General features: G+C 43.8%; 1 protein-coding gene across 1 annotated transcript in view; it reads left to right on the forward strand.

Annotated features, from left to right (window-relative positions):
- LOC8029917 (O-acyltransferase like protein) overlaps window positions 1–25,505 on the forward strand; it is a 56,677-nt gene that overhangs the window by 22,960 nt on the left and 8,212 nt on the right. Inside the window, exons 3-12 of the mRNA XM_029981014.3 lie at window positions 3,121–3,232; window positions 9,218–9,344; window positions 16,322–16,446; window positions 17,877–18,056; window positions 19,668–19,761; window positions 19,858–19,977; window positions 20,820–20,988; window positions 21,081–21,160; window positions 22,254–22,376; window positions 24,954–25,074. Coding sequence (XP_029836874.2) covers window positions 3,121–3,232; window positions 9,218–9,344; window positions 16,322–16,446; window positions 17,877–18,056; window positions 19,668–19,761; window positions 19,858–19,977; window positions 20,820–20,988; window positions 21,081–21,160; window positions 22,254–22,376; window positions 24,954–25,074 — 1,251 coding nt within the window. The remainder of the gene's footprint in view (window positions 1–3,120; window positions 3,233–9,217; window positions 9,345–16,321; window positions 16,447–17,876; window positions 18,057–19,667; window positions 19,762–19,857; window positions 19,978–20,819; window positions 20,989–21,080; window positions 21,161–22,253; window positions 22,377–24,953; window positions 25,075–25,505) is intronic.

The following is a 25,505-nucleotide window of genomic DNA, read 5'->3' on the forward strand; positions in this document are numbered from 1 at the left end:
ATTGGGACACCCCCCCCCCCCCCCCTTGATTAGAATCATGGGGAAACCCCTGGTACGCCTGGAACTGCGCCGACGCATAAATGTATATCAATTTGTACCGTGCCTTACCGAAAGTTTACTTCACTCAAATAGCTTCCACCATGCGCATGCTCTTTTTCTCAAACTCGACTTTGCGATGCTTGCAAATACAAAACAAGCTCCATCTTTTTTTTTTAACTTAGATTTGCTGGTTTTGAAATGCCACGGTCGTCCAATACAGAAACTTTGAAAAACATCTGACGCTACTGAGTAGTGTAAAACTTGAGAGTGTTAAATAGATACTAAGCAGAAGAAAATATGCTTTGGTAACTCGCACATTTTCGGCAGAATTAAAGCCAATAATTCGAGTTCAAAAACTTGACTGTAAGTCAACTTATTTATTCCAATTTGCTTTATTATAGTGGCGATGGATCTTCGGAAACATCATTAAACTTCGTAACTTTTTTTTTTTTTTTTTTTAAGTTGGGATTTTTAGAGTTGATGAAATCTTGGAAGCCGTTCGTTCTAACCTTCGGGTTTTGCACCTTACAAAGCACTTTCACGACCTGTCTCTTAAACCGAATTGTGACGTGTGATGAAAAATATATAATCTTTATTGTAATAGGAAATTTTCTTTACGGTGCTTATTACCTGACGAGTTTCAAAACTATTCCCTAGACTGAGGCTGGCCGATCATGCCGTCTAAATTGTCTACTTTCGTTTCCTCTGCAACTTGGTGAAACCATTAAAGCAACAATGCAATCTGAACTTAGAGAATTCAGTAGAAATCAACAGAAATATGTTTAATTGAAACGATCGAATTCTTCCGCGCCACAATTAAGGCATGCGCACCCGCACGTTCCACGGATCCCTTTACAGAAACTGAATAACTGGGGTCTTGAAGCTCCAGCCAATCCCTAATACTCTTCAGATCTTGCAGTTCCTGTTTTATTAATATTTTTGTTTTATTTCTTTAAAGATCAAAGTTTGTATGACAAAAATTTTAAAAAGCAAGGTTTTGGTCGAAGACCCCTTTAAAGATTTTGTCAACTTTAGAAGCATACCGGCTTTTATCGAAATTGATCAGCTTTCATTGCGTTGGTGCAGGTGTATCCATTTTAATGCAGATTATTTTGAACACGTACGGAGCTATATAATCCAGTTAGGACATTTTCAAACCTTGCTTCTGAATAGACCGATCTCGCAGTTAAAAAAAAAAAAAAAAAAAATTGGGTTGTGTTTATGTTTATACAGCCTATGGCCTGCCTCCACGGGCGACGAGTCTCCCAGCTGTAGATGAGCAATTTAGCCAGTGCAGTACAACCGACCGCACGCCGGTACGATGCTCATCCAGATCGAAACGGGCAGGGGTGGGGATTGAGCCCAGGATCCCTGCAGGTTCTGCAGCGCGAACATTTCGCTCCACGTGCTCCGAGCTGGTGTGCGCTAGCCCACTCGGCCACCGATCCCCCCTCGCAGTTAGTTTCCTGCAGTATGCCTGCAGTCTTTCTGCATGCGCGACTACCCCGCCCGCTGAGGGTTCGCGCGAGTAGGGCACGAGACGGCACGAGCTGGCTCGACAACTGGCGCCTGCCTCCTATGAATTACAGTTGTGGCGGCGTCAAGAGTGCGTGCGTGGAATGCTTAGTGAGATCGGTGTATTCTAGTTATGTTCGGCGTTGTAGAAGGCACGGGTGCGATACAACCAACGAACCCGGGGGCCTTTAACGTGCATCACGACAGTGGCGATACTTCGTCTTACCTTACGATGGGCCGAAAAGAGTGCTACCAGCCAGCATTCAACTAAATGTTTATTTTTACTAATTAAAACGTTAATTAGCAAGTTTAGGGTGATTATTTTTATTGTTAGTGTGTTTTGTTGCGATCCCTGATGTCAGCCATGACCGGCATTTTGTTCCCGAAAAACGTTTCTGTTTTCTCAAACACCCTGTTAGTAGGGTTTTTTTTTTTTTTTTTTTTTTTTTTTTTTCGGTGAAGACGACCTCATGGCGATACAATCCCGTTCATATGGAAACTGGCAGTGGGAATTTCGATATGTCTCTCCAGAGCATGGGTTCTCAAAACAGGTTCCTAAAAACACCGGGGTTCGCCAGAGTACCCTCAGGGGTTCTGCGAGCTCCCAAATGTTTTTGGACCCTCCCTCCCTCTAAGTAAAGTGCACTCTTCCAATTTAAGCACAATCTTGAAGGATCTAAACCATCCACTGATCCACGACTACGTGCCTATCGCTCCTTAGTTGGGTGTTATTGTTTACAAGGTGTGTACTACTCTGCAATGTTTTATTTCATCCTCGCCGAGACCAGAAGGGGTTACTGGTTACCTATGAAAAGAGATAACGTTTCCTCAAGATAGAAACGTTTGAAAACTCCTGCTCTACAGCATTGAGCCGGTGTTGCCAGACTCGATGGGCAGATTGGCCTCTCTGCGTAAAAACATTCCCAAGACCCAATCACCTCGCAGCCACCGAAAAAGGTTTTTGGGCGAGCGCTTGTACAAACGAAACATTTTGACATGGCGCCGATCATGGCCATCCTTCCATGCGTCGTGCGAACGGTCGGACGTGCCGTCGTGAACATGACTCGCGGTTGACGTTCCCACGCGTGCGGCCGCTTGATAACAATGTAAATTTGAGGTGTGGGCTATGGATGTTCGCAATCGTCTTCTGCGTGTTCTTTATTCGTGGCAACCAGAGTCACTGAACAAGCGATGCTTTTGAGTATCGGCGCTCCTATGTCCGATTATCTTGTGGGAGTTTGGCGCTGAGTGCAGAACATTCGCCGATCGTTACGATTCGAAAATGTAATTTCTTGAGCTTTAAACACGTTGTCATGAAGGCTATATCGTTTGTCTCTCTTGCTGACTTTCTTGGAATTTCAGGACGGAAAAAAAAACGTTTCAGTAAAAGCTGTGCATAATCGTCAAGCATACTTTCAATCAGCAAGATGACTAAAGTGACTGAAAGTTCCACAACTAGTGGCATAGCAGTTCATTGTGATTACGGCTCTACGCTATTTGCTTCGTGATCATGAGCTTACACTGCGCGCCTCTATACGAGGCGAACCCTTTTCGTCGTCTGCGCAGAAGGGTGAGCTGAAAGACGTCGCCGAGCTTCTGGAGGAGTTCCCTGGATTCCTGGGCCTCTGCCTCCCGTCGGCGTGCACGGTGAAATCCCTCAAGGCCGTCGGCAAAGGAGGTGAGCGCCGGCCTCTCAGTCATCTGCCAAACGGACCGAACAGTGTTACGCCACACACGCCAGAAGACAGATGGGAAGACATGGTGCAAGAAGACAACGCGGCACGGGCGCGCAACCGGTTTCGCCCCGGAAGGTTAAAGAAAACAAAGAATTTGAAAGCGAAAGGATCACAAGTGTTTAGGGCTAGATGTAAGACAGTGATGCATGTCACGCGGATCGACTATCGTGCAACCCAAATTTGCGTTGTTCGCGCCCGTACGCTTGTTGCGAAACCGTTGAGCCGTCAAGAGTTCGATTGGGGACGCGTACGAGTCCGTTTCGTGAAAAGGGGGACAGCACGGCTCGAGATCACTGGCTTTGTGAAATGAGCAATCTGTAGAGCCCAGGGCATTTTGTTTTTCAACGATGACAGTGTGTCGATCGAATGTATTGGGATGCAGGGATGGGTGAGCGGCGTTTGCCAACTTCCGGCTGGTCAGAACATCTTGTTTCGTAGATGAGAGACGATGGTGATGAGATGCAAGTGTCATGAGTCTGAAACTTACCCACATCTGCAGACGTAGACTTCGGGGGCGAGGGGGGGGGGGGGGGGGGGGGTTCATCGGGGCTCGTGCCCCCCGGGCTTGCGCCATGATCCTTACCGAGACGCTGTTTACGTGCCATGTAACGAGCTTCTAGTAGTGGCATGTAAACAAAATAACGCCCACGTTGCGTTTATTGACAAAAAAACATGGGACATGGAATCCCAGCGTGCTTTCGTTAGCTTCAATCTCCAGTTCTGACGAGAAGGTAACGTGCACTCTCCCCCGCCGGAGAACTTCTCCGCCTGCTGGCTGCCCCCCCCCCCCCCTCCCCCCCCCCCCTTGCGGGAGAATGAAAAGTCTACGCCGCTGCCCACATCTGCCCAAAAACGTGCACAAAAAAAAAAAAAAAAATGTTTTTGAACGGCGTAGCAGAAAGAACCGGAAGATCTAAACGATGGCGGATTGGCCCGTCCTCTGATTCGCCAGTCGGTAGGAATACACTAGAGCGAAAGAAAGTGTTCACTAAAATTACGGTGCACTGTGCTACGATTCCGCTCAATCTTTTGTTCTATAAGATCCGCGCTCTGTATTTAACGCAATATGAAATGTCTACTGTATTCGTACCTGTCTGCCGTCTTCGCCTTGCTCTCGCAGCGACACGGTTTCAAAGAAAATTTGCGCAAGCGCTTGCCCAACTCAAGTCCAATTCAAAGCGCGATTCGTTGGCTACGAACGAAAGAAGTTATCCAAAGAAAAGCATCAGCAGCAGTCGAAGTTTCACAATTTGCATAAGGAGCTCACAAAAGGAAAGCATTAGTACATATGATCATATATTAGTGCGTCTGAAGTTTAACTAAAGCTTGAGTTGGACCAAAAAAGTAATTGTTCAAGTTGGAGAAACACTCCAATATTCGAAAACACGAACAAAAAAAGATCTTTGGCTAATATTTAAAATGAGCAGAATTAAAAAACTCGCAGATACACATTGTCAAGAAAAAGTAAAAGTAATAAAAGTAAGTTTTCTTACAAGCGGGGGTCAATAATACATTATGAAAAGATAGATATGGAATTTAGTATGTTTAGCTAATCTGTATCGCCGGCTGACATTCTCTCTTGAATCACAAAGTATCCTTTATTCAACTGCAGCGTTTTACAATGTATGTACATGCTTCGAAGCTAATTCAAGTATTAATTCCATAGAACGGAGCTTCATACAAGGTGTGAGAATAAATGAAACATTGAAGAGTTTTCAAGAAAATATATATATTTTGTATGTTGAAAAAACAAAACGCCATATCTGTATAGATTTTTGTATAGTCGGGTTCTCAGCACAAAGGTGAAAAAAATATCCGAGATTATGTCAAAAAGTTTAGTGCGGCAACCTCTCTTTAATCATATCCTGTTGAATACAAGTTCTGGTTGTCTCAAACTAACGTATTTTTCATTAAAAAAAAGTAAAACTAAAATGCTCGTAATTATGTTGGGCATAAGCTTATTCCATGTAAGCCCCCCTTAGCGCTTCAAATGTGTTGTTCGCCTCAGAGCAAAAAGGGTGAATATCTATTTGCCGATTGCACACTGAGGCAAACGACACCTTGCACCTCTGTTACACGGTAAAACTTTAACGTCATTTCTATCGAATCACGTTACCTGGTTGGCCAATCAGCGTCTGCCTATCTGTCAGAGCACAGTGCACGCGCGACGCTTGTAGTCAAATCAACTTCAAACACAAATGTTAGCTTCATTTGCATAAAAACCGAGCCCCTTGTTTAAACGGGCAGGTAGATCTTTAATATGAAACGTGAAGGCACCGAGAACAGAGCCCGTGAAGGACGCCATTGTTAGTTATTAACGAATGATCGCCCCGGGCCCTGCAGTGCTAACATACTAAAACGCAGTGAGGGCGCAGGCGAGCTGGTGCAAGTTTACCATTTTACCTGTCTCTTCTACTTTTGGTTGTTTCAAGTTTTTTCACACCCAGTCTCAGGTGTTTTAACAAAATGGCTAACATACTGGTGCCTATTCGCAATATGGTTTTGTTATTTGTCTGCAACCACTTGCGTCGTGTTAAGACTGCTTGCGTCGAGCTGTTGCTATGGTGACCCTTACGACGAGCCAATGGGAAGGCACTGTGTGGCACGACGCAACGCAGCGCGACGCTGTCGACGCAACTGCGTGAACGAGCCTTTAGAGGTTTTCTTTAAAATGCCACAAAATTACACTATAGAGCGGTTTGTACAGGTGAGAAAAAACGGTCAGATGAACATTAGATGGGGGATGACTGTCACGATGATGCGGGCAATTGACGCACATACTTGTAATTAAAGGGGCGATGCAACACTTTTAGAGCGCAGCTCTTAGGCGCCCGTTTTCGGGTCGCGATCTTTTAGAGCGGCGTCGGCGTAACCGCGCGCCTTGCATTATGGGACGTTTCCCCTCTAAAGTTAGCGGGGAAATGTTCCCGCTATATTTAGCGGGAAAATTGACGTCACTGACCGTAACACCAATTCAGTTTCCCCGCTAAACTTAGCAGGGAAAAGGATGTCACTACTTCGTGTCACGTCCCCAATGAACAAATTCAGTGGCAGGAGATCAGGAAGAAAGGAGGGGGAGGGAGGGAGAAGAAGGAGGAGGGGCATACCCTTTCCTGCGTACCCTCCCCTCCTTCTCCTCAAGAGCTGTGCTCTAGTTTCGCATTACAGACAATGGTAAAAGTCTTTCTTTTTTTGTGTGTGTGCTTTCAATAAATATGCCTTGGAATGATTCACTGGCATTTCCTATGAAACACACGTTATTGTTGTTGTTTTTTCTCGACGCAAGGTAGTCCAGAAAAAATCCGAGAAAAACGAACACCGTTTACCCTTTCAACTCTGTTGTGATTCGGAGAGCCCAATAAATAAAAAAAAGAAAGGAAAAGAAGCAGCGCCGAGGCGGCCTGCTGGAAGATGTTGTCTCACATGCCGAGGTGGGGCGGCGAACACCGGCGGGTCCGAGGCGGGAACGACCCGGAAGGAAGGGACGTCTACATCGGCCGAGGTCAGAACACGCACTCTTTTATTTAGAGGGAAACAACCCGGGGGCCAACCGCCCCGGGGGAGATCCACCTGGGCGCACGGCCCAATGGATGAAGTGTAGCGCCGCCTGGCTACAGCGATATGGTGTGGCGGTCAGTGGCGCCATCTGGTTAGTGTGGCAATTACTAAAATGGAAAAATTTAAATACTACAAACTAGCGGCCAGAAAAAGCGGGCACGTGATCTGGAGCCCATTCCATGCCTCCAATGTTTCTAACAAAGCCACGCGTTGGGCTTGGCAGAGCACAGGGCGCGCGCTGAGTATTGTAAGGTTCGGCCATTCCCGCCATCGATTGGACACGATCTGCTACCCGAATGCATGTCGAGGCATTGACTGTCCCGAGCCAGAATCGAATGCCTACGCAGTCTTCGAGTGCACTGTAGGAGCAGCATTTGAATATCGTCACAGCGGGGATAGCGAAGTTCGATGACGGACTCCTGCAGGGATCCCGATGTCAGCGTTGTCTCCCCAGCTCCATCATCAAATTTCGCGAAGGAGAGACTGAAAGGAAATGTCCGCTTTTATCCTTGGAATTCCACCGCGACGAAGACGCTTCTCGGTCAGTGGCGTTGCCTACGAGTATTATGGGGTCCCACTGGCTAGTGCCAATAAGCTAATGTAAAGTGAGAAACATTCCTACCCAATTGAAAGTAAACAGCTTCGATAGAAATCTGTCTGGATTTCTGTCGAATTCGAATTCGAACAGAAATCTGTTCGAATTCCTACCCAATGTTCTTGCACGGCCCCTTTAAGTTTTGGATTAGTGGTTAGGCGGGCCTTGTTGTGATTGCTGTTTCAAAGTTAGTCATTGTTAGGGGCTGCATCAATGTATACCCCTGTCAGACGGGCACGTTAAAGGAATTCAGAACGAACTCCTTTAAAGGGTTGGCGAACCAGCGCTCGCCGATAAGGGTGAGATCGCGAGCTGATTGGCCGATTCTTTAAAGGAGTTCGTTCTGAAGATCTTCAGCATGCATGCCCGTCTGACAGGGGTTCTTAACATTTTGCGAAAAGGCAACGGGCTTTTAGAAATTCGTCGACCTGGGGGGCTATAATCGACAAATGTTTCGTTTCTCATAAAAAAGAAAAAAAAAACGGAAGTGACGATATTGCGTCTGATTGGTTAAAGGCTCAAATGACGAAAGTTTCCTCTTTCGTCATTTGAGCCTCTAACCAATCAGACGCGATATCGTCACTTCCGTCATTTCCGTTTCTTTTTTAGGGAAAACGAAACATTTGTCGAACATAGCCCCCCAGGTTTCGCATTCTTGTCGAACGATACCGAGTCCGGATGCAGAAAGCGCGCCGGAAGTCTCACCCACTGTGACGCTTAGAAGAGTGACGTAGTCGTTTCAGTCGCGTCGTCTCTATCTCGGCAGAGCGTCCTTGGTGGATCCGCGGACGGAAATATTGGCAAGGGTCCAGAAACGAATGCCGCCACTATTCTCCGCAAAATTCTAAAAAGGCTCACGGCTTTCCGCGTCGAGTTGCGGATTTACGCGAAAAAAATGCGAAAACAGATCGATGAATATCTGAAAGCATGTTGCCTTTCCTCAACATGTTTAAACTGGTTCAGCCTTTAATAGTAAGTACTGTCAATACTGCAATTGCAACATTATCAAATTAACCATTTATTAAAAAGTGAATGGACGGATTTCAGTTAGTTATTCAACTTATCGGGACGATTATCGCCGTATCTAATGTCCTACCCGTACAAACCACATTGGCGCAACTTTCACATTTTTGTAAAAAATAAAAAATAAAAAGAATGTGAATTACATTTTTTTCGGTATTTTCTCATTTTTATTAGATATACCAATATTTTTATTTTTTTCAGCCATGTTCAATATTGATAAATTTGTGGATTTGCTCCCAACATTGCCATACTGAGAGTCAGAGAACCCTTAATTATGTTCAGAAAGAACACATAATGTTGTTGTGTTAATACCACTCTTTCAATTATTTTTTGTAAGGGTGGAAAGAATAGATGTTGTTTGATAGATTTTAGATGGCGTACTCAAACATCGCCCCAGACTCTACGCGGAACGGTAGATATACAGGTCAGTCAAAATTTCTATCGGAAATTAATCAATTACAGCCGTACGGATATCTTATCATGACCAGCGCGCACTCGTTGCCCAGGAAATTCTCATTTTATCCTATTTTGTGTGTGTGTGCATGTGTGTGTGTTACAAGAATTATACGGACAGATTGAAAAGGGCAATTTGCATTAGAAAAAAAGCTACTGAATCCGCAATCGTTGTATCGTTGTATGTTGAACAGCGGGTTTGGCAATCACCCAGGGCCAAACACTCTGTTCAAACACACAATTAACAAAACGGTTTTTTTTTTCTCTGTAATTAACTGCTGTTCTCTTTTCTCACCAGCGCTCTTCTTGCTGCGCACGCTGGGGGCCAAGCCTCCCAACGTAAAACTGGGCATTGAAGTGGTGGACTGCGTCACCAAGGACAGCCTCAAGAGCCACGAGCAGTCCGCCACGGTACTGGCCGCACTGTGAGTTCCTGCTTTCGAAGGCATTCCTCACGTCGTCTAAAGCAATCCGGCCCGTGCTTAGCACAATACTTCAACGAATTTGAGCGAGAAAAAAAAGAAAAAAAGTATTGATCAAGGTGGAGTGTCATGCTTCCGAACAAATCACGCAAGGGACCGATGATCTCTGCGGTTCTCCCCGCGTAACGTTTCAAACGTCTGCGGTTCACATGCATATGTGCTTAGAAAATTACGCAGAGCTCGTACCTTCAGCCAAAATAAAAAGTCGGGGTGTTTGATGTCTGTGAGGAAGCTAAGGAGCACAAAATCTGGTTAGAGTCCTTTCTCTCTTTTTTTTTTTTTAGTTCAGCAGATGTTTATGTGTTCCCCGATAGATTTAGCGTGAAAATTGAATTGATGTATGCCTAAACACAAATTCAGGTTTTCTCAAAAATTTATTTAGCGTGGGAATTGCGCGTTAAAATTGTGCGTTACACTTTTCTTGGCATTTATTTCTATGAAACCCCAGCCTAAATGCAGGGGGGTCTCCTTTCGTCGTAGGCACTACGGTAATCGAAAAAGGACAACAGTTTGCGAAAGCTCTTCTAAGCTTCTTAGCCCAGCTTTCTAAGCTTCTTAGCTGAGACTGCTGGGTGTGATTCGGGTTGAGCTGCTACTAACATCAGTTCGCTGTCCTTGATAGTGCGCCTTGCTCACCAAAACAGCTCACGTTGGAGCCGGGACAACTGAATTTTGTATCAATCGTTCTTATCTGAAAAATTCAAACGTACTTCTTGGTAATAAAAAAAAATAAAAAAATAAAAATTGCATTTTACGTTTTCGCGTAAAATTGAGGTATTGGGAAAATGCGCTGTACCGCACTACTTCTAGATGCGTAACGACCCATTTCTAGTTGAATCGGCACAAGCTCCGGTCAACCAAGAACAAGCAAATTAGTCGTTAGTTGTTTAGACACCGGGAGTTTAGTCTGCAAGAACGTGGCGGGCGACATTGTTACCCGCTGTAGTTGAGAAATTTAACCAGTGCAGTTCAACTGCTACGCGGTCAACCATTTATTTCATCTCAGACGGAAAAATGCATTCCGTTGGTAAAAGAAAATGAACAGATTCGGGACACGGAATATACAGGGTGTTTCAGATAAGGCTTTCAGAAATGCCTAGAACTATAACGTAACTGAAGAAAAAAAAATCGCTTTTTTAGAACAAATTGACAGCCACGGCGAACAGCAGGAATTAAAAAAAAAAATACTAATTAGCGAAACAATTAACTGAAGCTTACTAATTAACTTTTCAATTAGGGAAAACAAAAAAACATGGTTCCCATGGGAAATTTGTCAAGCCTCACTGAAAACCCCTATAATAACTCATTTTAGAAAGATATAAAATCATATAAGGCAGGGGCAGTTTTTAACGGCGTTCCGAAAAACTTCAGTAGAGTAGACTGTTGGGCTCGTTGGTTTTGGAACTTGGAACACATTTTAGCGCTCAAAACACAAGGACACAAGGACGAGAATCAGACACCACAGTGCGCACTGTGGTGTTCTGGTGTCTGATTCTCGTCCTTGTGTTTTGTATGCCAAAATGTATTCCAAACGCTAAATTATGACGCGTTTGCACGTCGGAATTTAGCGTTTCTTATCGGAGATGCGCTCCGATAAGAAACCGAAACCTAGAAACACTTCCAAATTTAGCAAGTTTTTTTTTTTTTTTTTTTTTTTTTTTTTGGGAGGCCGTAAAATGTTATTTTTAACTTTCTAAAGTTAAACATTTTAGTGAAAAGCCCGAGACGGAGGTACTGACAGACTACGACAAGGAAGAGAAGGAGGAGGTCTCATTTGAGACGTTCCCCAGACAGAACATGCATATTCTGAGGACCTCCTCAGAATATCCCTCTCGGAAGTTGGGATATCCCCAGAATAATTGTGGTGGGAGATATATTTCCCCAGGATGTCCGTGGGATATCCATTTGGCCCACTTTTCTGGTCCCCAGTATATCCCCAGAATTTTCTCTGGGACGTTGTCAGTATTTCCTACGTTTATCCGTGGGATCTCCGTACCAGATCCGGGTTGTCCTTGGGATATCCCCAGAATATTCGTGGTGGGAGATGTACTTCCCTAGGACGTTCGTGGGATATTCATTTGGTCCACTTTTCTGGTCCCCAGTATATTCTCAACATATCCCTATGGGTGTTGTCAGCATTTCCTACGTTTATACCTGGGATCTTCGTACCAGATCCGGGTTGTCCTTGGGATATCCCCAGAATATTCGTGGTGGGAGATGTACTTCCCTAGGACGTTTGTGGGATATTCATTTGGTCCACTTTTCTGGTCCCCAGTATATTCTCAACATATCCCTATGGGTGTTGTCAGCATTTCCTACGTTTATACCTGGGATCTTCGTACCAGACCCTACGGGTTGCCGTCTGTACACTGTAGGTGTATACATGGGGCCTTACAGGCAGCTCCAACATACAGCGTGCCAACCTCGTCACGTGCTGGCCAGACTATGGTAATATATTATCTCCATTGCATTGACTGGCTGGCACTCGACGCTGTAGGCAGTGGCCTGGATCACAGAGCTGTCAGCTGCAAGTCAGGTCTGTACCAATAGAACTCGGCTGCGCAGTTTGCCAGCTGTGTTTTTACCTAAGGACATCTTCCACAGTGACTATGAGCTTGGCAACAATAAAATTTCATGCGAGTGAGGTATCTGAGCCAACCTGCAGGGCTGAGCTCGAAGAAAGCAGTTCAGTAAAGACATGGGCACATGTTAGCATCAAAAGCATTGAATACTTTATTATCAGAACAAGATTTCTCTAATAAATGTTTGCTTAACGTTCCAAAAATAAAAATATAACATAATATACCAGGCGTCAAAACCAAAGTTGTACCCTGAAATGGCTTGCAAAAATTAGTGATTTTATGTATTGCATAGAACATTTCCTCTAATATGTTGTTTACTGGTTAGATATTTCCATTAAAATTTGCAAGTTTCAACTATGACTATGAAGGAAATTAAAGTTATAAAATGATATTTTCAAGGACTTAGCGGTAGCTCTCGCGAACAGTTAAAAAAAATGGCCATGTTTGCTTACCCTTTACAGAGATGGCCCTACCAGTCCGATAAGTACCTAATGCGTTGTTTTCACTTAATGTTTCAGAAGGAGATAATTGTCAGAATTAAGTTCTTGGCATGAGTTTTCAATTAGGTTAGACAGGCACACGAAGAACTTAATTCTGACAGGTATCTCCCGCAGGAACACAAAGTTAGAAACACAAGTGCGTGGCGCTTGTTGGACTGGTGGTGCCTTCCCTGCAAAAGGCAAGCAAACAATGTCGTTGTAGGAACTGTTACCAACAACTGCCACCAAGTTTTTGAAAAAGTAATGAATTTATTTTAAGTTCCTTCAAGTCAGAATTAAAACTTCAAATACAATTAAATAATTTGACCAGTAAACAACATATTTTAGAAAATTTCTCTCGATACATCAAATCGTTGATTTTTACAAGTCGTTTTAGAGTTAACCTTTCTTTTAAGACGCCCAGTATTTAAAAATGACTAGAACCTTGCAGTCGAATTAGCAGCCCCACCCCTACCCTTCTGGCTGTCGCTTCTCCATTTGTTCCTTCGCATGGGCCAGCCATGACTTCAGTGACTTCTCCACCTTGTACTCAGTCGCCCCAAGGCCCTTACTGGTGAGCACACATTCTGGAACAATAAAGAATGCAAGCGTGTTCCAAAGCTGAAGTAGTGCGCGGAAGCCAGCTGTTTTCTTAAATAAGTAACCAAATGCACAGTGTATTTTTCCAGGATTCAAAGCAACTTAACATTGGTTGGCGCATTCCAATCATTAATTCTTATACTCCATTTCATACTTCAATGCAACGGTACTGGCACAAGCGTGTGGCTTCATCTAGCATCCCACTTATGCAAGGGCGCACGAAAGTGCAAGATCAAGCCAGACGCTTGCGCCAGTAGCCTTGACAGCGTTGTGCATTAAGTATGAAACGAAGCATGGGCAGCCACCAAGATAGGCAATAAAAGTATTATTTTATAAAGATCCACTCTGCATCCAGCAAACTTGGGTTGTCTAAAAACCACTGGGCAAAAAAATTCGAAAAGACCTGAATATCTATGATGTCAGTGTAACTCGGCTTTACTGCGAGCATGGGATCAAGAAATAATGTGCTGCTGCAGGTAGCTAGCGTATCTCGACGCCTCCTGCTGCAGTAGCCACCGACGACTCCTTAGGTCGAGATGTTGTGATTATCAGGCTTCTTAGTTTTAACCCCTTGGAGGACACCATGCAAAGGAAAAAAACTTTTTTTTTTTAAACAGGCTAGATGGAAAAATATTATAAAACGAATTTACAAAGAAGAAAAAAATTTAGAGCTATATTTAGGGCGCAAAACGAATTTGTAGTTGGCGCCAAACTGCCAAAATTTTTTTCCAAAAGTAACCTAAAAGTGTCATATCTTTTTTTTATCTTGAATTGGTTGAATTGAACTGGTTGAATTAATTGAATTGAACGGGTTGAATTCCTCTAGTAATACACAGAAAATGTGAAAAGTTTATTACGCAAAAATCAGCGGAGGCGAAAAAAAATATTTGCCAACTAAAACGAGTGCTGCCATCTATGATCAGCACTGCAAAACTACTCGGAGAGCCTAGCTCGTCCGTGGAATTGAGGGCGACCGAAAAAACCACTGGACGAGCTGAGCTCGTCCATAACAGTTTTAGCCAGAAACTGGCCGATGAGCTCAGCTCGTCCAGGGCACTTGAGGGGTTAATATTTTGAACTCCTGAAGGTTTGAGTACACCACTCAATAGTGTGAAGTCAAATTTAGTCAACAAAGCCCAACAACTGTTATGGCATATTTTGGCAATGGGCTGATCATGTTGAGATTCAACAGTTAAATGGGAAGCTTAACAAGTTAAATATCAATCATAACCAACTTTTTGTGCTATTTATCACACCACACTCATGCTTGCATATGTGCTGTTGTAAGTAGCATCACCCCAAAGAAATATTATTCTTTGTCAACTATGCCTAAAATATTAATACCCGTTGATGCAGGAAAGTGTGCAAGCTCACTAGTTCACAGTCCCTGCATAAATTTATCGGAAGAGGAAATGTTCAGATTGAGTTAAATTTTCCAGTCGATTAGCTTTTGCTGTAACTGTGACAAATTTTAGTACATTCGGTGCCCAAACTAGTATAGACAGGTTTGCAGTGTTCACCACCAAATGACTCTGTCGGTTGCAAGCCTCTATTGTGAGAAGTCAGCAAAGTTACATACCAAGCAGAACTGTCCAGCTCCGAAGGTTACAAAACTTCCTCTTCCCTTTGCCTCCCTGAAAGCTAAATTCAACTGCCACCTCATCTGACATTAGCTTATGAGGAAGGACTGGTGTTCAAGACTGTTTCCTGACTTTCTGCGTCGCGTTCGGTGGCAGCAGAAAAACGTACGCCGGAGCTGGGCCCCTCACTGCCGGACGGCCCGTCTGACTCGCCCGCTACCGCAGCCTAACAGTAAACTGCGGGGCCGGAATCGCACACCAAATCGACGGCCGTGCCTGCCAACCGTATCATTTCCACACTTTCCCGTAGTTTCCGCCGAAACGTCCGGGATGTCTTGTGCTTAGGCATGACAGCGCGCGACCGCACCTGTAACTACCACAACCAAACAATGCGTCCGGATCACTCAAAAAAACCGCGATCAAGATCGATCACAGGGTTACGCACGAAGCGTTCAGGAACAGTTTATGTGACACTGCGGAACTTATAAAGTAAGAAAAAGTGTGCTTACCTGTCAGCCTTGCTGATTTCAAGACGAAAACGAGTTCTTGTTTCTTCTGATGGACTACGGAATCGCGCCGAATGGTCAAACCGTACAAACTGCGCACGCGCTAAATTGCCTATAGCCGATACTAGTACCGCCAAGATTTCGTATTCAATTTGAAGCTCTATAATCATTAAAAATGATATTAAAGTACATTTATAATAATAAGATAACAGTTAAAATTATTTAATTATTTATATATATTTAAATTTCTGTGGGTTTAGTTTCGTATTCTACTGGTTGAATCAGCAGGGGAATCTTACGATCTCTTCCCGGACAGGATATACTGGGGTGCATAATCCGACGGATGTCCCCAGGACGATGACATGTAACATGATCTCCCACACATGCCCGCTACAGGATATCCTGAGGATTGCAGTCCCAGGGATATCCCCAGAATTAGTTCCTCCCGGCCGGGACATCGGGATATTATGGGGATATCCTCAGGACTTTGTGTTCTGTCTGGGGATCTTATCTTCCTTGTCGTCGTCTGTCGATCAATAGCTCCGTCTCGGGCTTTTCACTAAAATGTTTGATATGCACCAGCTCACTTGTGCCCTTACGTTCTGTTCTCAAATTAGTTGATTTAGTAGACTTTTTTTTTTTTTCTAAGATGCTTAGCACGTTTTTCATTTGCACCATATATTTATTTTCACAAATTGAAAGGTCAATTAGTACATTCTAGTTAATTATTTACTAATACAAAGGTTGTTTTTTTTTTGCAATTTTTGGCGTCTGTTGTAGCTGCCAATTTGTTCCCAAAGAGAGTTCCTTTTTTTTTTATTGCACAGTTGATTTAGTAGACTTTTTTTTTGTTTTCTAAGATGCTTAGCACGTTTTTCATTTGCACCATATATTTATTTTCACAAATTGAAAGGTCAATTAGTACATTCTAGTTAATTATTTACTAATACAAAGGTTGTTTTTTTTTTTGCAATTTTTGGCGTCTGTTGTAGCTGCCAATTTGTTCCCAAAGAGAGTTCCTTTTTTTTTTATTGCAATTACCGTATTTTAAGTATTCTTGAAAGACTTCGCTGAAACAACCTGTGCGTCGGAGACATGGAACGGCAGCAGGAGCACTTCGAATTCAACGACGCAGCGATTCAAACTTCTCGCGCTTTATGTTTGCCTGGACAGCATCGTCGTGGGCGTCCTGGTGGTGCTGGTGCTGCTAGGGACCCTCGCAGACACCGCCTTCCTCCTGCTAGTCGACAGAGAACTTTCCAGTCGGGATCTCCCCAAGCTCCAGTCATTTGACATCAGTGAGTACATGCCCTGCGCCTTCAGTCTTGCACCCAAATACTTTGGGCACGGACGTCTTCACGAACAAGCTGTGATTTTTTTAAAAATCACTATGGTACGCTATGGTACACATTACACGTCAAAGACGCGTAATGTGTACGGAGGAAACTGCATGAAGATTTTGAAATGGATGACATACGTCCAGGATAATGGGGGTCAGGAAAAAATGGATGTGGCAACTGACGATCTCTTTGACGCGCGTTGGAACGACAAAGAACCCGGGCGGCAACCTCCTTTAAGGGGCACTGACACCCCAAAGGTCGTATTTGGTTTTATTGTCTAAAACGATGCAAATTGTACCCATAGACGCGCAAAAAAAAAAAAAAAAAAAACGCATCGCGAAAAAAAAAAATCGCGCGCGCGCGCGTTTTTTTATTTTTGGCTTTTTTCTTCTCCCGCTGCTCACCTCTTCGCTTCTTTGGATTGGTGACGTCAAAAATGATGAAATTTAGAAGCTATGTAGGCGACATTTCTATAACATTTAATAACGGCAATCGTAAAACATGTCACTACGGCCCCTCTTTTTGAAATATTAAAAATCAGATTTCGGTGTGATGTTGCTTCTTGGATTTGTATCCTCCCTCGGAAAACTTGGCGGCGCTCGAGCAGAGGATGATCGGTGAGGCGGGGGACCGGGCGAAGAAACCGATTTTGTCCCGGTCCACCGGCGCCCTTTCTATCCCGCTCCACACCTCCTCCTCGCTTCGGGTCGCGATGGCAACGGCGCTTTGCTTTGTGGCGTGGAGCGGAGGTCCGAGAGAAAGTCGACTTACAGGAGACCGCAAAATGTGACGTCACTGGACTGGCGCGGATCGCGCGGGAACTTCAAATTTGGCATTTGGAAATTGTTTTTTTACTTCACAAATACTGAATTTCCAAGTTTTGAATTTTAAGGGTAATGTCCCGGCATCGTTTTCAATCGTTTCGGATAATTAAAAAAAAGTGATTTTGATTTTAAGGAGGACATCCAAAAGCTTGTGGCAAGTCATGATGAGTGCCTAAATCTCTGTAGTGATCATGTGGAGAAGTAGCTACAGTATATAAATGATATGAAAAAGATATTTTATCACATTGTTTTTTTACTATATTGTTCATCAGAGGTAAAAAAAATTGTCACCATAGAAGACTTTATGGAGCGCAAGTTCATCTGCTTCTTTTGCATTGGTTGTGGTAACTTCAGAACACCGATCTCTGATTGGCTCTGATTGAAGGATAGTGGGTAGACATCAGAGCAAGCTGCCTCGAGGTCTAACCACTATCCTTCAATCAGAGCCGATCGGAGCTCGGCGTTCTGGCGTCACCACAACCCATGCAAAGGAAGCGGACGAACTTGCGCTCTGGGTATAGATTGCTCGGGGTAATCATAGGTCCCCTCACTTGCCATCCGCAGTGTCTCAGAACTCGTACGTGGAGACGCTGCGATGCTTCTCGGCGTACCGGAACTTCCGCCTGCTCATGAGTGGCCGCCACCCGAGCAAGACGCTCCGGCCCCTGGTGGGCATCTCGAGCATGAGCTTTCTCTGGGTCGTAATCGGCAACACCCTGGTGCTCAGGCCATACAACCTCTCCGGTGAGTTGGAGCGCAGCTGGCCGATATTCGCTCGGGCCATTCGAGCTAAAAATCACACTACTTGTACATCGTACAAAAACGCAATGTTTGCTGCAGAAAAAAAAAAAAAAAATAGCGCATTATTTACATTGCGAGTCGTATTTGAGCGATTCCATGACTTGAATCTATTTCGGGGTCGACGTCTTCAATGCTGCAAAGAGAGCCAGTGCATATTGCGTTCCTCTAGCACTGTCATTGCTACAAAATAGTCTGTATTTAATCCGGCAATTTTTTTATGGTCGCTGATTTGCCTCGAAATCGGCTCAACACACCAATAGACACGGCTGTACCAGTTACCCAAGTATCGTGTGAAAAAAAAAAAAAAAACATCCCGCGAAGTTATCTAATTTTAGAATTTCGTCTTCATCGTGTTTCTCAAACCGGGAGCCCCTACCAGCAACATTGAAGTGTGACGACAAAAATGGTACTATAGGTGGGCAGTAAGCCATGTTCCCGTCTGATTACAAGACGCTTGATGGTGGGAACAAAATGCTTGGTAGCTAATTCACTGAGAAGCACGCAAAAAACGTCGACATACCTTGTTTAAGACTACTTGCGCGACCTGAAAGTCTGTACCATTTGTGACGTCGCACCACTGGAGAGAGCGCGTAAATTTGAATCTTGGTTTCGGCAGCATCTTCATCATCATCCCGACCACTTAACGCGATCTCTCAGCACCAAGCTCTTTTCGACGAATAAACGTTTTAAAATCAATCATTTACAGTTTTTCAATTGCTATTTTGAATTTCGAGAAAACAACAAACTGTATGCCCCCCCCCCCCCTTTTTTTCTGTAATGCCTTTGGGCACTGAAGAGTATATTGAATAAATAAATAAGAAAAGACTAATGTCCGGGTGGTCAGAAAAGGCAATTTGCTTGGGTAGCTCAGAAAACTGCCGGGGTACCCCTTTAAAGTTTATTCGTTCACTTCTTAACCACGAAAGCCGAACTGTATAGCCATCATGGCCGAACTGTGGCATAAAACGATTCGCCATGCTTGCTTTGCAGGTGTCTAAATCCCTCATGCCGGATGATGGTTCCATATCTGAACGCAATGTTCAATAATCTTTCCTGTCCACCAGACTCATTGCGGCGATGTCATTTCTGATGAGAGATTAACCCGCTAACTCGGGGCTGCAGTAAGCAAGCCAGTTACAAACAGCCAAACTTATTCTCGTAGGAAACCGACAGCCAAAACTTGCCTTCTCACCAGTCTACGATAGCCGATACGCTTTCACCCATATAGTCGCTCCTGGGAAACTGGGCGCTTCTTTGCGTTTCCACGATGTTGCAGGCTAATAATTGTCACAGCCCGGTACAAACTTCGCTGAAAATGAATAAGCGAGCAAGTTCTTTGAATTCCTCAGAGTTTTTCTTGCTCATCGAAGTTCTTGCTCGAACGCAACATAATCCCGCTCACATGCCCTTTCGCCTCCAAAACGCGAGAGTTACGAAAAAAAATAAACGAGAACCGTTTTCGCACAAACAAAATATTGGAAAAATAAAAGAACATACGAAGCGGTACAAAATAAAAATATTGATCTTGACTTCTATACTTTCATCTTTCTTCAGCTAATCTCAAGTCCTTGAGAGAGTATCTGAACGACCCCATGATCCAGTTCGCTCTCAACAGCTCCTTGGCTGTGGACGCCATTGCTACTGCCCTGTGAGTGATCTGGACGTCACCTCTGAAAAAAAAAAACATTAAGTACTCGCGATTGTTTTTATTTATTAATTTACCGGCACGTCATTTTTTTCTCAGAGGCATCACAATCACCTATAACATTGTCCAGCTGGTGAAACGCTGCGATGGCTTTGAGAAATGCAGGGCACTGACGTACATCAAGTGTACGCTCAATGCTATGAAATACTTCTTCGCTGGGTACGTACGCCTTATGAACTTTGTCACGAAGGTGGGGAGAGGAACGTCCTCCTTGAATGACTTTACAGCTTATGCGGGGCCTACCGTCTGGGTATGACGAAGAACTGTAGCGTTTGTGTATTTTTGGTAGGAGAGCGAAGCTGGAAAACGTTTTTAACCGTTTTTAAAGCGATCAGATAAGAGCTGTTTGCAACAAGGTGACAAATCTATTCACGTGTGTATACCTTATTGAATAGCATGACAAATGAACTACAGAAGGCACATCAATCACGCTGGTATTGGTGGATGCATAACACCCTGTAGCGCAAGTGATGAGCCTTTAGTTACTAATGACATATACACGCAGATATGACACATCGCACACAAATGACGATAACCAAAACTAATTCATTGTTACATGTCTTAAAATAAAAAAGAAGTGCGATGACTTTGTTAATAAGGTAATTGTCGAAATAAAACAATGTGCATGGTTGTTTTAGTTTAATAGAATTAACATATTGTTTCACCATAGGAAAATGCAACGCAAAAAATAGTGAAATAACTTAAATTAACAAGAGCACTAAGGCTGTGCGTATGTGTCTTCTCTCGAGGAAAAAAAATATCTCTACACTACCGTTCATTGTACACTGTAAAGTACAATAAAATTTTACGCGATTTCGTTTTGTCTTTTTTATGCAAATCGGCATGCAACTACATAATCGTGCTTTCTCTGTAAGTATGCACATTTGGCGCAATCACGTAAAATAAAGCAGGTTTTTTTTTTTTTTTACCGGCGTAGGTCTTTTGTTGGTGTTTCTTTACGACATTGAATACCGTCCTTCACTCATTCACTCTATGCGCAGGCTGCTGCCCATGTACATGATCCTTCTGCTGGTAATCAATGCCAAATTCCCAAGCGCGGGTACGGGCCCCACGTGGACCATCGAGAGTCAGAGGTACCTGTCACAGTGCGAAGGCGGCTGGATGTGGAACGTGCTTTTCATCAACAACTTCTTCCCTACCAAAACGCAGGCGAGCAACCTTCCCTCGAATGATCCTTGAAATGAAATGCGAAAGCCGTGCTGTTCTTTCGGTAACCATATGTGTTTCGAATTGATTCGCAGTGCATGCCACACACATGGTTCCTGGCATTCGTGTTTCAAGCCCTGCTCTTCTGCATTGCGATGGGTTTCCTTCTCGTTCGGTACGTTCCATTCTTCGCATCGATATGTAACATCGCCCAGACCGACACTGTGACTGCCAGTTTTATTACTGGACAAAGAGAGACACAGGCTCCAAAAGGGGAAAAAAATTAAGTGTTGAATTTCTTATGATAGAACCCCTTCCTGTCTCAGCATAAAATAGCGATCATGCATAATCTCCATTAATCAAGTGAAACAGGCTGTTTACAACATACCTGCGTTTACACATACCAGTTGTGGACACACACCAGGTGTGGGCAGTGCCAATAGCAGCACCTCTGAAACAACGTGGCTTTCAGAGAGTTCAGTTAGTGTATAGAGCCGCGGCTCTCGCAAGCCAAAATAAGTATATCGTAATATGGTATGATCTTGTTTTTATTATCAATAGCCAAATATACAGAGTCGCGTGTCTTCTGTAAGCATCGTCTTGTAAGTCTTTCCTTGGCGAAGCAAATACAATGGCACCCTTGCGGCCTATATCTCATCGCCAAGAGTGGCACGTACCTCTCCGATCACGTGCATTGCTTGAGGCAGAATCGCAATCAGCAAATCTGTGCGTGTTTGTCATTCGCATTCACAACCGCTCGGCGCCTGCGGTTGGTATGCAAGGTTCCACTAAAAAAAATACCGTACTTTTTTTAAATGAAAAGTTTGCGCTGCTGAACTGATTCAATCGCATACTGTACTCAAACAACGAGGTAAACCAGCGCATGGTGACAATTCGCTAAAATGTGAAAAGAAGCAGAATGGAATAAATTTGATAAACAGATAAAGAGAGGGAGACATAAATACAACGGTTTAATACAAAAAAAAGAAAAGAAAACGTATTTCACCGGCAATTGTATGAATGCCTTTGTTTGATGGTCCTTACCGGTCTGTCGAACAAGTTAAGAACTAGCATCCTGAATCTGTCTCGTGTTCAACATGGTCTCTCTTCTTTATTACTTGAATGCTGCGCTTAATATTACGCTGTCCCTGATGTTCTATCGAAGCCTTCATGACGACGCGCACAAAGAGTGAACAGGGAGCCTACTTTACAATGTCGTCATGCATCTCTCGTCGTGTACTAAGCGCCATCACCCCAACGGTCTCTAGGCTTCCCAAGTTCGCCCTGGCGGGACTGGGCGTCGTCATAGCCGCCTGTTCCTTGACCACATTCCTCATCAACAATGCCAACGACCTGGGGCCCACTGCGCTGCTCCGACAGTACAGGCCGGGGTGAGAACCTTCCTTTCATTTGTTCCTAACTCAAAAACAACCTGCACAGAAAAAAAAAAAAAAAAAGAAGAAATGGTACCATTGGGTGACATGACGCACATTGTGCATTTCGCAACGAGGTGCTTATCTAATCTCGACCCGCCGCTCCACCCGTCTATCTCCGACAAGTACTGCTACAACTGGGGAAAAAGCTTTCTCCAGATAAGGTTTACTTCGGACAGTGGGAAACTAAACTACGTCCGTCTTTCCCAAAGTACAATGCCCCTTTTTTTTTTTTTTCTTTTTTTTTTTTTGTGCGGGTATGAATTTTAGTTACGAGAATTTCCACGGGGGTTGTATTTCTCGTTCGATTTGTTGACGCAAATTGCGACACTTGCTCTAGCTTGCGCATACATTGCGACCATAATACACACACTACTTTGTTTTTAACCCCAATTAACCATTATTTTTGTGTGGGTGTGTGCAATTTTTGATTCTAAACTATTTTTAATGCGAAAGCGTTAACTGTCGCATGGAGCGAAGCCGGCATTGTCTGTAGCAGCGATAAACGGCACCTAAAATTGGCTGAGCCAACTGGCACTTCACTTCCTATTGGCCAAGCGACATGCAACGCAGATGCCTCGTCACGAAAGCCGGCGAGGCGCTCAAGGTCAAAGCGGGTGCGCCTCAGAAATAAAACACAAAGAAAAGCACAGCAATGCAGATGCATCGTCACAGAAGCCATGGAGCCGGCGCGGGTGCCGCGCCTAGTGGGGAAGCGTGATGTCACCGCCGGAGCGCCATGTGAAAAAGGGAGACGTGGCACGGTGCCTGTAGGAATGCGCTGCATGTAGGAATGCTTTCGTATTTCTACATGTTAATAGTCTTAAGTGTCTTTTTTTATTGCACGTGCAGCCCAGGTAGCACCACATTTCTCCATTTCTCTGTTCATATGCAAGAACCATATGGTTTAGTAAAACATGTGAAAATGCCCAGTCAGCTTCAAAACATTGCAAAATATTAATAAAAATTAAAGTCCGATTAACTGCTGCTTCTCACGTTTGCAGGGCGTCCATTTGGGGCGAATGTCATTCGTTGCAAATGGCATTTGAGTTGCCCGTGTGGCACGAGTAGTCATGATAGGAAAACGGAGCATCTCCGATATGCCTTCGTAACAAATTTGGTTTTCTTTTTAACTTAAAGAAAAAATAGTTATTATTGAATGTAAAATGTAGAAAAATATTTAAACTAGAGCTACTCGCATGCGTAAGCTCGTATAGAATTTTTTTTATTTTTTAGGCACGTTGTTGCGTTGGTAAAAAGCAGCAGAGCAGCTAAAACACTATTGCTGCGAATGTTGTTTTGTCGCACTGCACCCGTGCTGCGAGGAAAGCGCACTCAACGGAGCTAAAACTGACCACCCTTAAAAATCAGTTTTTTTTTTAAAGTTGATATTTCTAAATTTCCAGCGACTCCTTTTTTTTATAGCGGTAGCTGTAGTGCCGCTTTTGGGCAAACTCCAGTGTTGTTTCTATGCAAAAACAACATGATAGTGGGGAAAGAGGGATAGTTCCTATGCGCACAAGACAAGGGGCAAAGGTGATGGAGAAAGGGTGACAGTGCGGCCAGTTACCGCTTCCTGTTTTTCTCGCTTTGGGATTCTGAAAGCTTCTACTGCCAAGCAAGCACGCCACACTGAGCAGTGTAGATAGAGGGCCGCAGCGGCACAAGAGCAGTAAAGAGCACAAGACACCGACTATCGTGCACGAGAGGCAGTGTGTAAGCGCTTTTCACACACGTCTCAATCACATCTCCTGCAACTAATCGACTAAAAGCAAAGCACCTAAAGCAAACATCCTAAAGCACATCGGTTAAAGGCGAATCTCATAAAGCACATCTTTCAACAACACAACAGCTGTCGCTGCCAATCGCAACACACCTTGTGTGATCGTTTGGTATGTTTTTTAGCTCAACATCCAATATTTATGCTTATATTCAGATCAGGGTTTAATAATGACGCATAGTGGCACCGGCACGTGCCTACGCAAATTGTTCAAGAAGCCATGGATGTAACAGATTCATTAAGAAGCAGGTGAATGGTAGAATAACTTGTGTCATATTATAAATAGACAAAAACATCATTTTGTGTGCTGCTGCTATTGTAAGTGCAAGCTATGTATCATACAAATGGTAAAAAGTATGCACTGATACTTTAATGCAAATAAGTTACTCCGACTGTTGAGGCAGCAGTCGATAACTGAAAAGTAGGCAATAAAAAGAGAGATTCCTTTTATCTTTGCAAGGGAGTTTGCAAAGTTCCCAAAGTTTCCTTGCAATATAAAGCAAAACGTGATTCATGCAACTGAAGATGTACATGAAGTAAAAAAGGGACTGCTAACAATCATAATCCTCAAGTTGGCTCAGACTTACAGATTAAATCTGTCTACGAAGCTCGTCTCTGTATGAATAAAAAGAATGGTCGATTTCTGAGTTTCTGACAGTGAAACCATGCACCTTCCCATGAGTCCAGATTTCCAGCAGCACAGTCGGCAAATATAAGTGCGGCTAATGGGGGTGTCTCTTGTCTTGCATTCCAAGGTCTCGGCAAGCCTACCACGACTCCATCGCTGTTAACTTCTACACGAGAGGTGGCCCATTCTGCATCGGTATGATCGTCGGTTACGTCCTTGCACTCAGGCCCAAGATGCGACTCAATAGGGTAAGTGAAATCCAGCCAACTATGAGAGACAACAAACAACTTGGTTTCTATTCTTTCGTGTGGAAACAGTTCGCTGCTGGAAAGTCTTATCCTGTAGTTTGGCTCTGAAGTGGTTCATTTCATGCATATATGGTACCGTTCTATTTTGTTTTCAAATGTCATCCTGTTCCAGAAACAAAACCGATAAACTGATAAGACTTCTGTGTATTCACAGAAGGAACTCAAAAAAGTATAAAGTAAATAGCGGGGGGCACGAGCCCGATGCCCCCCGTAGTCTATGCCTATGCCGGGAGATACTTGAAACCCACCATATAACGAAAAACAAAAGTATGTGCATAAGCCAGTCATCACTAACCATTACAAACAGCAAATTGAATTTATTGGATTTTGGTTAGTACTTGAGCTGTAAAAAGAAGAGTTTGAAGATCGCC

Source organism: Ixodes scapularis, unplaced genomic scaffold (genome assembly GCF_016920785.2).
Source record: "Ixodes scapularis isolate PalLabHiFi unplaced genomic scaffold, ASM1692078v2 PGA_scaffold3__209_contigs__length_174095766, whole genome shotgun sequence".
In the NCBI taxonomy this organism is placed as follows: Eukaryota; Metazoa; Arthropoda; class Arachnida; order Ixodida; family Ixodidae; genus Ixodes; species Ixodes scapularis.